Source organism: Dermacentor variabilis, chromosome 6, assembly GCF_050947875.1.
Source record: "Dermacentor variabilis isolate Ectoservices chromosome 6, ASM5094787v1, whole genome shotgun sequence".
In the NCBI taxonomy this organism is placed as follows: Eukaryota; Metazoa; Arthropoda; class Arachnida; order Ixodida; family Ixodidae; genus Dermacentor; species Dermacentor variabilis.
In genome coordinates, this window is record NC_134573.1 from 145,651,224 (window position 1) to 145,663,631 (window position 12,408).

The window sequence follows — 12,408 nt, forward strand, 5'->3', positions numbered from 1 at the left end:
CTTTTTCAAAAGGACGGTAATTTAACTAATAAAATTACGAAGTTTTACGTGCCGGAATCACGATCTCATTGCGAGGCACGCCGTTAGTGGGGGACTCCGAATTCATTTTGGCCACCTGGATTTCTTTAACGAGCGCCTAAATCAACGTGCGCGAGCGTTCTAATGCAACTGGCATTCTTCGGACGCTTCACGTGCCTTCGGGGAGCATTTTTATCTTTGTTTCCATGTCTCTAAACGGTCTCCCGCCAACTTGTGTCTCTGGGTAGTTCCCGGTATAATGGGTGAAGCATGCGGCTGCGGTGCTCAGAGAACCCGGTTCGAAACCGAGCCGTTGGAACAGCCTGGGTAACTCGGCATGTTATGATGGGTTTGTGCCGCTTTTCAATGCCAAGAAGATCATTTAAAACGTATCCGGTGGTGGGGAGAATTGAACCACATTCATATATATATATATATATATATATATATATATATATGGACAACCACTTCTCGCGAATTTCGTGACACCGCCGTTAGATGGCGCGAGCGTGTCTAGAGGGATGCGCTGTAGAGGAGCCCGGCTGGAGCACACGCCTCACGCATGACGCGCTTCTGCGGTGGCAGTATGGCTTGTCGCTTCGTTGTTTCAGTGCTGATCGTATCAACGTCGAGATTCATCCTCACGTGGTTCTGCCGATTTTTCTTTTCTTTTTGTATTTTGCCCCCCGTCAAAATGCGACCGCTGCAACCGGGATCGAACCAGCGGCATCGTGTACAGTAGCGCAACGCCGTTGCCACTGGGCTACCACGGTGAATAAAGAAGGATAGTATGAGGAAGTAGAGAAAAAGAATTATTCGTCATTACTCTGACGAAGGGCGGCTCATGCCTGAGAGATGCTTGAATGACAGGAAACAAGATGAAAAAGAATTTGCAAAGTTTCACCCACGTCGGCGTGCTTTTTTTCCATAAGCTACCATGAAACAAACAAACAAACAAACAAGTAAGTAAATAAATAAAAAAGTGGGAGCGCTTTGGGGTGATGAACTCGATCCTAAGCAACGACAATTTTGCCTTAACAACCATGTATACTGAGAAACTGTGCCTCGATCTATGCCCGAAGTTAGTACCTTTAATCAGTATATGCATTTATATTGTTTCAGAGGCCATTGTTTCGCTAAAGGTACGCGTAATTAACCAGTGGCAATTTACAGTGGCGCTGATGATCGCTATCTTTGCAGCCATAAAAGCGATCACAGACATGCTGAGAATGATGGAGGACCATTTTCCAGAGTGCCTAGAGAAGTGCATCTGCATTAACGGTGAGACCCTCTTCGCCGTACAGTCCGGATTGAGGTTAGAGGCAACACCTAATTAGTATTTGAGCTCTGATTACATCGTGCATAAAACACGGAGGCCGGCCAAACCGCCTCCCCCCCCCTTTCTTTTTTCTTTATAAATTTCTCCGTGATGCGTGACAATCTCGGTGATATCGAGGCAAATCCTAGACATAGCTCCGCCTAACTACTGAATACGTTAATATAAATACAGTCTGCTCCAGATACAATACACGATCAACTAAAGCCAATCCAGTTAACGCCGCGACGAGAATTCGTTTCCCTGATACTTCGAAAACATTTGCACTCACGATCACGAAATCAATCAATATCACTAAAGAATTGTACTGACGCATGCGCTTGTGCTGACTCATGCAGCTCCCAACTTCTTCCCCCTCCTGTGGAAACTGGTCCGCCCCCTGATGACCCATCGGACGGCCGACAAAGTGAGAGTCTACGGCAAGGGTGAGCGTTCGAGTAGTGGCATGTTGCACTGAACAGATGGGCGCCGTGCGACTATGCCGACAATGTTAATTCCACAGCTCCTCGTGAGAGAAGGCCGCGGCGGTTTATCCATAACTGTGTTGCCCAGCACATTCGAAGGGTGAATCAGATGCAAATAGCACTGGCTTTCCCCGTTCTGTACACCTGCTGTGCCCCCTCTGTACCTTCTTTGCACAGGTGCACATGGTAGGAGGAGTGTATTTTAACGCGATAGCGTTAAGGAGCTCGTGTCGCAGAAAAGCCGGTGTCGTCGGTGTCGGCGTCGGCGTCCGCGGCGTTGGTCGTGAGCGATAAATCACGGCAGGCACTTCATAAATAAAAAGCAACTTCCAAGATGGGCTGGGTGGGAATAGAACCAGGGTCTCCGGAGTGTGAGACGGAGACGTTACCACTGAGCCACGAGTTCTTTTTTTTTCTTTATTTCTGAGCCACGACGAGTTCGATGCTTCAAAGCAGTACAAAAGCGCCTCTAGTGAACGCGGTGTTGCCTTAGAAACGAGCTCTTTCTAAGGCTCAGGCGTGCGTCGCTTGCTCAGGCGCACATTTCGTTGTCGCGCCGAACGCTGCGTTGCTCGACGCTCATCGCGTCCGATGCGGGGCGCGTAGTCGCTGCGCCGTAGCCCGTTGTCTTACCCCCCTTGGCGGGTCGACGGGAATGCTGTCGCGTTACACTCTTGAAGGCGAAGCTTAAGCGTCCTCCAATTTTTTTTTCCTACTTTGTAATACAGTGCAGTCAACGCCGAAAAAGATTCTAGTGCGCATTTTTACGAAAGCGAAGCAACGACTGGCACGTTAGAGTAAGATGTTCTGCATTTTCAACTCGGCTCGTCTAATCTTGCCGTAGTTTCTAGGGCTGTACGAATCGCGATTCCTGTGATCAAATCGAGTGCGAATCGAATAGGGACAGAAGCCAATCGAATCGAATGTCGAATACTTATCGAAGAGTTTTTGAATAATGAACGGTCATTTTCAATTAATATGACATCATGTTCACGTCCTGCTATATTCGCAATGTAAGCAAGCTTCTGTCATTAGTATTCATATTGAGGGTCGTTGTTTATTAAAATAACAAACTGTACATTAGGAACAAATGAGCATTTTGCTTGCGTACTCGGAACTATTGCCAAGTGCGAATGATAGTGATTTAACGCGAGAAATCTGCCTCTCTGAGTAGCGAAGAGCCCGTGCAAGTAACGACTGGGGTGTTTAGTCGAAGCGTAAACATATACACGGCTATAACACGTGACAGCATCCCGGAAGGCTCGTCTAATCGCTAAAGGAGTACTGTTACGCGATTTCGAAGTTGTATATAAATTCTATCGCGATCTCCTCGCGTGATTCTTGGCAAGTATGAAAGAAGCGAAATATAATATAACATAATATTACTAACATACTAACAACGTTGGCCTAGATATACTGGACCTGGTGTCACGCACATTATCACAATGGGGATATAAATAATCACAGAATATAATTAATAGACAACCCGAAGCACAGTCAACCTGTCCCTGTGCATCAAGTTGTCGATTAATTCGGCCTCGCTCAGACGATGTGCTAGCGTCCTTGTTAGCTCGCATGGTAGAACGACCGCCTCAGAGAGACGTTGCTCTCGGGTTCAATACCCGGATGCGTATTTCCAACTGCTCGTAGGTACAGCGGGGCGTGGAACTTGCGGAGACGACAGACGTTTGCGCGCATGCGCGAGTGAGAGCGGGTGCGAGAGAGGAAATGTGGGGAGTTTTGTTCCTTGAAAATACGACTGCCTAGGTACTACGGAGGAGTTTCTTGGCGCGCGGTGTATGCGCTTTAAATGAACGCTAAAGGAAAATATTAGCCGAGCTAGACTGAAACGTTACGCTTCTGCAATAACGAATTCGTCGTTCGTAGCGAGGAGAGAACTTTTTGCAAGCGAGAAAATGACGAATATGAGAAATCGGAGTGGCGCCACCTATTTTGGACTATGGCACCCCTCATGTGACGTCAGCACTAGCTGATGCTCACAGGAGGAGGAGGAAAGAACTGGATAAGGCAGGGATGTTAACTAGAAGTGCGGATGCACAGGGAGCGACAGAAAGATAGGGTCACGTGGGAATCACGTGAACTCGTCCGTGTTGGTAATTGGCGATTCAATGTGAGGAGCAGCAGCTGGATTTTTGGTGGCAACCTTTTACGCAAAGATGTCATGTACTGGCAAATAGAAAACGATGATAGACTTTTACACGAGTAATCTATCGATTTGACTCGGCTTAATATTTTTCTTCGGGGTCCTTTTATTATAAAAATATTTACTGTACGCCGAACAAGCCACTCAGTCTAGTGAATACCGACATAATGCTATGCTATAAAATTTTCCTTCATCCCAGACGGCTGGAAAGACGTTCTCCTTGACATCATGGACGCTGAGAAACTTCCGGCTCATTGGGGTGGAAACATGGTGGGGCCTGGCAACGACCCAAGATGTAGGCACAAGGTTGGTTCGGAGTGCTACAGTCACGTTCTTAATTCATTCGGCTTTAGCTAGTAGAATTTAACTCAGCTACACTCGCAGACAGCGGTAACGAGGGACTCCTACCATTATTTCTTTTGTTGTGACCTCGCGTGACGGGACTTCTTTATTTATGCGTCATATTCTTTCTTTGTTCTTTCATTAAGCGTCCAGCTTTGATAACGCTCCGAGACGCGCTTTGGCGGTGACCTTGAAATCACTCTATCCAGAAACCCTCACTTGCGTCTGCGATATTGAATTCGCCAACCGATGCGCAAGACTGACTGACTGACCTCACCGACATCTCGTCGCATGTTGTGGCGTACAGGTGAACCACGGGGGTCGCTTCGAGGAGAGAGCGGCGCCCTCCGTGTTCAAGGACGACGCCGTCCAGCTTCGAAGCATCGGTCGTCGCGAGCGGTGGCAACTACCCGTGACCGCGACCGAGGCGGGCGTGCGAATCAGCTGGCGCTTTCAGACGTCCTCCGGTGACCTGGGCTTCGGCGTGCGGACCGAGGCTGGCGACACCCTGGTTCCCACGCGACGCGTCGCCTCCTGCAGCGAGGAGCCTCAGGAGGGGTGCTGGCAGTGCGACACGCCGGGCACGTGTATGACAACGTTGAACGCTGTGGACTATACCGTATATTCCTATTTCCTTTTTGCGCCTCTCTCCTTGTTTCTCTCCTCAATCCCCTTCCCCAGGCAGAGTAGCATGTCGGCTATGTCTATAGCCGACTAAAATAACTGCCTTTCATTAAAGATATCTATCTATCTATCTATCTATCTATCTATCTATCTATCTATCTATCTATCTATCTATCTATCTATCTATCTATCTATCTATCTATCTATCTATCTATCTATCTATCTATCTATCTATCTATCTATCTATCTATCTATCTATCTATCTATCTATCTATCTATCTATCTATCTATCTATCTATCTATCTATCTATGGGACTCGTGTAGCAGCAGCACCTTTTTTTTTTTCTTTCGCTATCATCAGGTGCAGCACTTACGCACACAGGGATGCCCCATATCGGTTCAATTCTTTCAAACCGTTCGTGATAACAGTGACTCCTATGTACAAAAAAAAAAATGCAAACGCTGTAGTATTTTTTTTTAAACCAGTTTTTGGTTCACGCATCCGCGCCATGCATCTGCATGGTGCTCGCCTGGTCTTCACCGCTGTCGATGGTACCATTACTCAAGCTCTCTGTTCGACGGCACATTCGTGGATACTGTCTTCTACCTCCGCGTCATCCGTGACGCTAGATATGCCTGAGGACTCGAAAGCTATTCGCAACAATCTCCGTAGACACCGCGCGGACGAGCACAAATCGGGGTGTGCGTTTTTTTTTTACTATGTTTTTTTTAAATTTTTGGCTATGAATTTGGAGGCGCGGTTTTTAAACAAGTGCGGTCCTTACTCGAGTGTATACGGTATATGACTTACGGATGCGTTAGAGTCACCGTCGTCAACCTTTACAAAATTAGCTGCAGAAACCCTATTGTCCTTCTGTTGTCTTTTTTGCTGTCTTCGATGAAACGTTCATCGTTTATACAGAAAGTATAGACTTATACAGCAAGTGGCCATATAAGCATGTTGATCCATATCCATTGGCTAATTGAAAATCCTAGAATTTCACTAGAATCCGTAGCCATTGACTAGTTGTGAATTTCAAAAGTTTAACAAAACTTTCATTGAGGTTTATTTGAGTAGCCTGCACATATTTCTTCAACACGTGGGCGGTTATTACGGATGTTTTCTAAGTGCCACTGCAAACTAAACTCAATGGGAAGACAAACGAACTTGCTACAAATATAAAGACTGTCTAAATTTAGCTGATGAGAGCTGGGGAAGGAGGGGGTGCTTGCACCTTCGACAGACCTTAGAACCATTCACTTCAAGGCAAACGGCAACGAAATTTCGCATGGTTAATTTGGTTACAAATGAACAGTGTAAGTTATTAACGAAATCTTGGCAAAGTTGCAGGTGTGGAAGTTTCAGGTGCGTCAAAATCGTATTAACGGACTTGAGACAGTTTCGAAGCAGACGACGCGCGCACCTGGTTAGTCGCGCATGTGGATCGAATCACGGACCATGGCCTCCGAGATTTCCCGACGCGCACCGTTTCATCTCGGAGGCCGTGCCGACGAGCCGCGTTGGTTTTCAACGTTTCGGGTTCTGCATGGCTTTTGGGGAGTGGTACAGACACTTATTTTTCCTTTTTCTTTTCAGCTTCGGTATCAAGAACGTCGAATCTATGCGAGCTTTTCATGACGCATCCAGTCGTATTTAAGACGGAAAATTCCGCACGAGTTATGAGATCACGGACAACAACAACTACAACAACAACAAACATATACGTATACGTATACGGTAGCGGAGTAACTTCCGTAGAGCTTTCAGAGCTAGATATCTTATTCCTGGCACTAGCTGAGACTAGGCCCTCGCTTGAGAGTTGAGATAAGTGACAATAAACCTCGCCGTTTTGGTTCTGCGCTTCGTCAAGAGCCTATCTCGTCCGAGTGAAGGAAGCTAATCGTCGCGAACGACGCCGTAAACGTCGGTGTTCATTAGCATGCAGACCGCGGACGACGTCGTCTATTTTTAAAGCGCAACGCGATAACACCGCAGAAGTTCCGCCGTACTATACATAGTTTCTTCGTTCAAACGGTGATCAAAGGTGGCCCTAAAACACTAACGCGGAGGATTGACTGACGAGTTAAGTGGTTCACGATTAGAAAGAGCATAGCGCTAGAGACGATGCAACAAAGAAACGCACAGACACAGTTCTGTGACGCTGGCTAAGAAGTGAGTGCATTTATTATTGCGCTTTCCCTTTCGTAAAGAGAAGACAAGCCCAACAACAAAAGTGCGAAGATGAGACCAAAAAAAAAAAAAAACGAATCGTTTTTTTTCCTGGTCTTGTGGTGTTGGCGTCATTTTCCTCCATGTATAAAACGGAAAGCGTCACACTAAGTGCGTGCAGTTCTTAGCCAGCAATGTGTCTTCGTGCTGCTTCTTGTACTGGCACAAAGCCAGCAAGTGATGCATCTGTCACAGCATACGTATACTAGTGTACACAAAGTGCCATAAGAAGGACCGCTTTTTCGTGCGTTTCGTGATTGCGAGGCGACCTTGCTTTCGGAGCTCGAGTCGGCAGCGTCGCAGAAGCGATGAGCACATTCGGTTACTCAATGGGCGATCGAAGGAAATCCTCTATAAAGACTGGCACGTAGCCAGTAACTCGCGTGTGCATGCTATACAGTGCATGCGTAAAGCTATTAACTGGGAGCTTCTCTTTTTTGCGTTTCAACTATGCAGGGCGATCTTGTGAGCGTCATTTTTCCTTGTCGCAGGAGGGATTGCAAGGGCAGCAGCGGTGCAATGCGCCCTTGCCATCATCACGCTTTCCCCATGTTGCAAATAGACTAAAAATACGAAAGCCTGGCGATCCGGAGTCGTCTTATTAAACTCATGTCTTGAACTTATGTTGTTTTCTTTCGCCCACTTTAAAGACCAACTACAGCGAAATTTTGGACTGCGTAAGACGCCGGATTTCAGATAGTCTAGTATTAATATAGTTAGGCGGGTGCCGGACCGGCCACCGTCTTGCCGAGCAGAAACGAACCCACTGCCACCGCTATGCCCACTAGTATGTCATATCTTTATGCTATTCACCTTCACCGAAACGTCTGCGCAATCTCCTTACATTTGCATAAACAATGCGTTGCATTTTGCGTCGCCAGCATCAAAATCTCACAAACACTAACTCTATTGCATTCGCGCCTATTTATCGACGAACGTTTGCGCGATTATTTTTATGTTTGCAGAACATTTCACTTGACATTTACGCACCAATCTAACAATGCTCAACCTAACACATATTCTCACATATGCGTAGCATCCGCCTAATGTCTTCGTATTTTTTTTAGCTAAGATTTGGGGATACGCGGACCTTTCAGTGGCCAAACGTCCAATTTTCCGAAGCTAATTCAGGAAATACGGAAAAAGAAATAAAGAAGTGTCAGTGTGTCGTGGTCGAAAAATAAAATCAAATACATGCACGTTTTAGCATCACACAGCCACTCACGGACATTTAGAGAGGTGAGAGGCTGCAAGTTGATTTGAAACACCTGAGGTCCTTTAACGTTGCTGCGCAATCTTGGATGCACGAACGTTTTTGCATTCAGTCACCATCATAATGAAGCCACCGCTACTGCAAACTGAACCCGTAGTGAAGAGTCACAACTCGTTAGGGTGATTGGTAATGCGGTCTTACAAAGACGAAACCGTTTTGCGCTGCAAAAAAAGTATCACTGCGCAATTTCTCTCCCATAGAAGATAAGTTCAACGTCTCGTTTTCCACTTGAATTATTAAATACGTGTTTAAGGGTTATCCACGGTCGAGTGCATGGAATTGACTTGTACATTGCGCCACGGTGGGCGTTCTTATGTATGTTTATCATTACTGCTAATTTAATAAAGCATGTTGGAGTGTGAAGGACATTTCACTGAACGCTTTTAACTTGTGGTTATGAACAGCGGGTGAACAGCAATAAAATAGAGGCGTAAACAAACCTCTCATAAGATCGGATATTGCCGAAGTAGAAATCCGACGCCATTATCATCGTCCGGTTAGAAGCGCTTTGGTTTGAGTTGAACGTTTGCTTGTGACATTGGATACGTTCGTAACAAGCACGTCGCCGGCCTTTCCAAATTGTTGCGCGAACGAAAAGATGGCGCGAGATGAAAAAAAAATGAAATTATAGGGTTTTACGTGCCAAAACCACTTTTCTGATTATGAGGCACGCCGTAGTGGAGGACTCCGCAAATTTCGACCACCAGGGGCTCTTTAACGTGCACCTAAATCTAAGTACACGGTTGTTCTCGCATTTCGCCCCCATCGAAATGCGGCCGCCGGGATTCGATCCCGCGACCTTGTGCTCAGCAGCCTAACACCATAGCCACTGAGCAACCACGGTGGGCGCGCGAGATGATACGAGCCCTTACAGAAATTATATGTTTGTGATGTTATCTCCCGGGCCTTATGTATTGCAAATAACGCATCTCTTGCGCATGTGTTTCTCCTTCATCCACCACAGATATCCTCGAGTTTGACAACAGCTACAGCTGGCTAAATGGCAAGACGCTGGCGTACATCGTGAAGACGCACGCGGTCGACGAGGACTCGTGACCCTCGACCTCCAGGGTGCGCTTCTGGTCGAGGACAATTGATGACTTCATGAATCCCGGGCATTGCATCTTACGGCGCCATCCACTGGCACTCCGCGGCACAACATCGCGTAAAGTGCGCTAGCAGAGAAAAAAGAAAAGGAAGCCTGACCACTGTCACCCAATGTTGGTTATCATTGGCGACACGTTGGATAACGTTGGCTCAACGTTGCCCCCTACTTAGAGTACTACGTAGTTGGGTGAATGGCAGTTGGGGAATAAATATTCATGCCTATGCACGAATAGTGATTCGTTTGAGTTCATATTTCTGCGTTCACCTGTGAGAAACGTTACACAAGCCATAAATTTCGCGACAAAGCGTATCCTGCCCCCCCCCCCCCCCCCGCCTAACATTGGAATGCAGCATATGGACGTCAGACTCTGGAGTTTTGCAAGACGCGTAGCGCCACCTGCCCGTGCGAAGAGGCAGTAATTGAGTAGTGCGAAGCCCGACTCCCTTGCTAAGTTGCCTATGCAGCTAGCGACGGCGAAACAATTTAACTAGATTTTGGTCCATATTGCGAGTGTTTTGCGCATTTAACACCCAGACAGAGAGCTATGAATTTCTACGCTAGTCGGACGCGCCGCCGAACTGCCATAAAGCGCTTGCCGGCTCACTTTTCAGACTGATGGCGGAAACGACGGCAACCGCAATAGCTCCGCGCGCTACGAAGAAACGCCGCAATCGACGCTACTGTTGTGTGGTAAATTGCCATGAACGTGGAGGACGGAATAATAACGCTCAGTTTTACCGATTTCCATTGCGATCGTATAAAGCGAAAAGGCGAGAGCGCTCGATACGGGCCATTCAACCTGTTGGGTAATCGGATTACTTGCATTCCCCACAACACATCGGCTCGCATGAGAAAGTGCGACAATTTTGTTCTTCTGTAATTGTGTTGCGTAGCCCTGACGGAGGACCGTGGTAACCAAGCGAAAACTCAAGAATTTGCAGCCGCCACTTCGTTGGTAACAGAAAAAACAACGTTGCGAACCATCCTGCTTATGTGCCATCGATATCTCCACCTTTTAACAGACGTCCGCCTCCGCTTGACTCAACAAGTGGAACGGAGAGATTTCGCAGGTCAGCTTACCCAAGCATTTTGGTTCGTTTATGAATTCAAAATCCTGTTCTAGAGCATCGTTGTATCGCGAGCTCATTTCTACTTTCGGTATTTTGTATGTCCTGCGCCGATATGAGCACGCTTCGCAATGTGCTGAGCCTGCTCGGCTGCGTTTTTCAAATGGGAGCAATGAAGTTGCTGTAGGAGCACTGGACGAGTAGAAGTAACGCACGTGTGTAAAGAAAAAAAAAATGTCGCGTGTATTTACATTTATTTGTGCGCGCTTATTGCTCGAAGCGCCTGCGAAAAGTTCAAATTAAGATATGAGCGATGCTGTAGCTCCTGCGAGAAATAAAGATGCAGCGCGTAAGCACTGTAGGAAGCTTCTTTCGTTATGATCTCACGCTGTTTGCTGCCTTGGAAAACGTTTTCTGTTTGCTGCGCTGGAAAAAGTTATGAAAGGGTTCTCTCTCTAAATAATTGCGAGACAAAACATGACGATAAAATACATAAAAATATTGGAGATACTTAAGTCTTGTGTTCAGGACATATTCAATATGAACCAATTTGAAATGCTTAGATTTTTATGCTGATATGCATACAGACAAACCTGATGCTCTCTGTACTTTCGAGTTTCAGCACGCCGAAATAACACTTGAGACTTTATTTTATATTGTACACGTACTTCGCCCTGCTGAGCTTCCTTTCCGAAGCATGGATGGGCGGAAGAAGCTTTCCAGGTCCTTGATTTTTTTTAGGAAACCGTGCCTCAACACAAACGAAAGAGAGGGGTACATTGTGGCCTATGCACCTTCGCTTGCGGACAGCTCTCCTTGCACTACTCAGTTCGCGCCAAGGCTCCGATGGGGGCGCTGGTGACGGCTTTTTCTGCAGCGCCGCCTGGGCAGAGTCTGAGGTCTATATATCTATTCAGCCGTCCGAGCTTGGCCACGCGAGAACCAAAAATGTACTCGTCGAGCTTGATGTATGCAATATGCAGGCATTCCGATCTTGCAGGGAACACGAGTTCCGTAAATACTTGTGCTCGCGAATTGTATGAGAGTTTGTTTTCATGCATGGTGACCTGAAGACTGTTGGCCACTCCTAGTCCACGCTTAGAGTCACTGGAAAAAAAATTTTCCAGTGACTCTGTCCACGCTGGCTTTGCAGCGCCGCCTGTAAGAGGGTGTTGGCACCAAAGTCTAAACAACTTCTCTCGCGACCGACAGATGGGACCACAGCGGAAAAATTAAATGGCTACGTGCGCTATGTTGTAAACCGGTCGCAAGACACATGGTAACCGAGACCATCTGCTTTGCGGCGGGCAGAAACGCGCGAACTGCTTCTTTATCCCGGTTTTCTTTCTTAATATGAATAAAGAGTGTAACCGATTTTCGTTTAATAATAAGGGAACAAGCTAATAACGGAACGGCATATTCAGCAAAGCTTTTGTAGCCTTAGTCATTTAATGCGACAAACACCTCACTTTACTACGTTTTCACTCGTTCCTCTTCCTTCGGTGATTCTGAACCTCATCCCCAACTGTTCCTGTATGCTACATAAAATTACAGTATTCAAAAACCACCATAAGGACTGGAGGCGGGGGACGGAAGGAGACGAAGAATATGCGGAGTCATTGGCGTTAGTTTCAGTGTGGGCAAAAAAGCACAGCATCAATTACTAGATGGAAACTTGCCGCGCTCTGGGAGCTGAAAGTGGGAAAATTCAGCCACAATAAGAAAGATAGTACATCGATCTGCGTGAACTTCGTCCTTTCGGGATTTTAACGACTCCTTGAA

The 12,408-nt window shown here is 46.7% G+C and overlaps 1 protein-coding gene across 10 annotated transcripts in view; it reads left to right on the forward strand.

Moving 5' to 3' along the window:
• Window positions 1–9,784, forward strand: part of LOC142585402 (SEC14-like protein 2) — a 46,522-nt gene extending 36,738 nt beyond the window's left edge. For 9 of the 10 annotated variants that reach the window (XM_075696150.1, XM_075696149.1, XM_075696142.1 and 6 more), the window contains 5 exons: window positions 1,219–1,299; window positions 1,693–1,779; window positions 4,182–4,288; window positions 4,632–4,911; window positions 9,416–9,784. In XM_075696150.1, the coding sequence (XP_075552265.1) occupies window positions 1,219–1,299; window positions 1,693–1,779; window positions 4,182–4,288; window positions 4,632–4,911; window positions 9,416–9,507 (647 nt within the window). In that variant the 3' untranslated portion in view covers window positions 9,508–9,784. The remainder of the gene's footprint in view (window positions 1–1,218; window positions 1,300–1,692; window positions 1,780–4,181; window positions 4,289–4,631; window positions 4,912–9,415) is intronic. The other variant, XM_075696141.1, reaches the window with a different exon arrangement.
• Window positions 9,785–12,408: the final 2,624 nt, after the last annotated feature.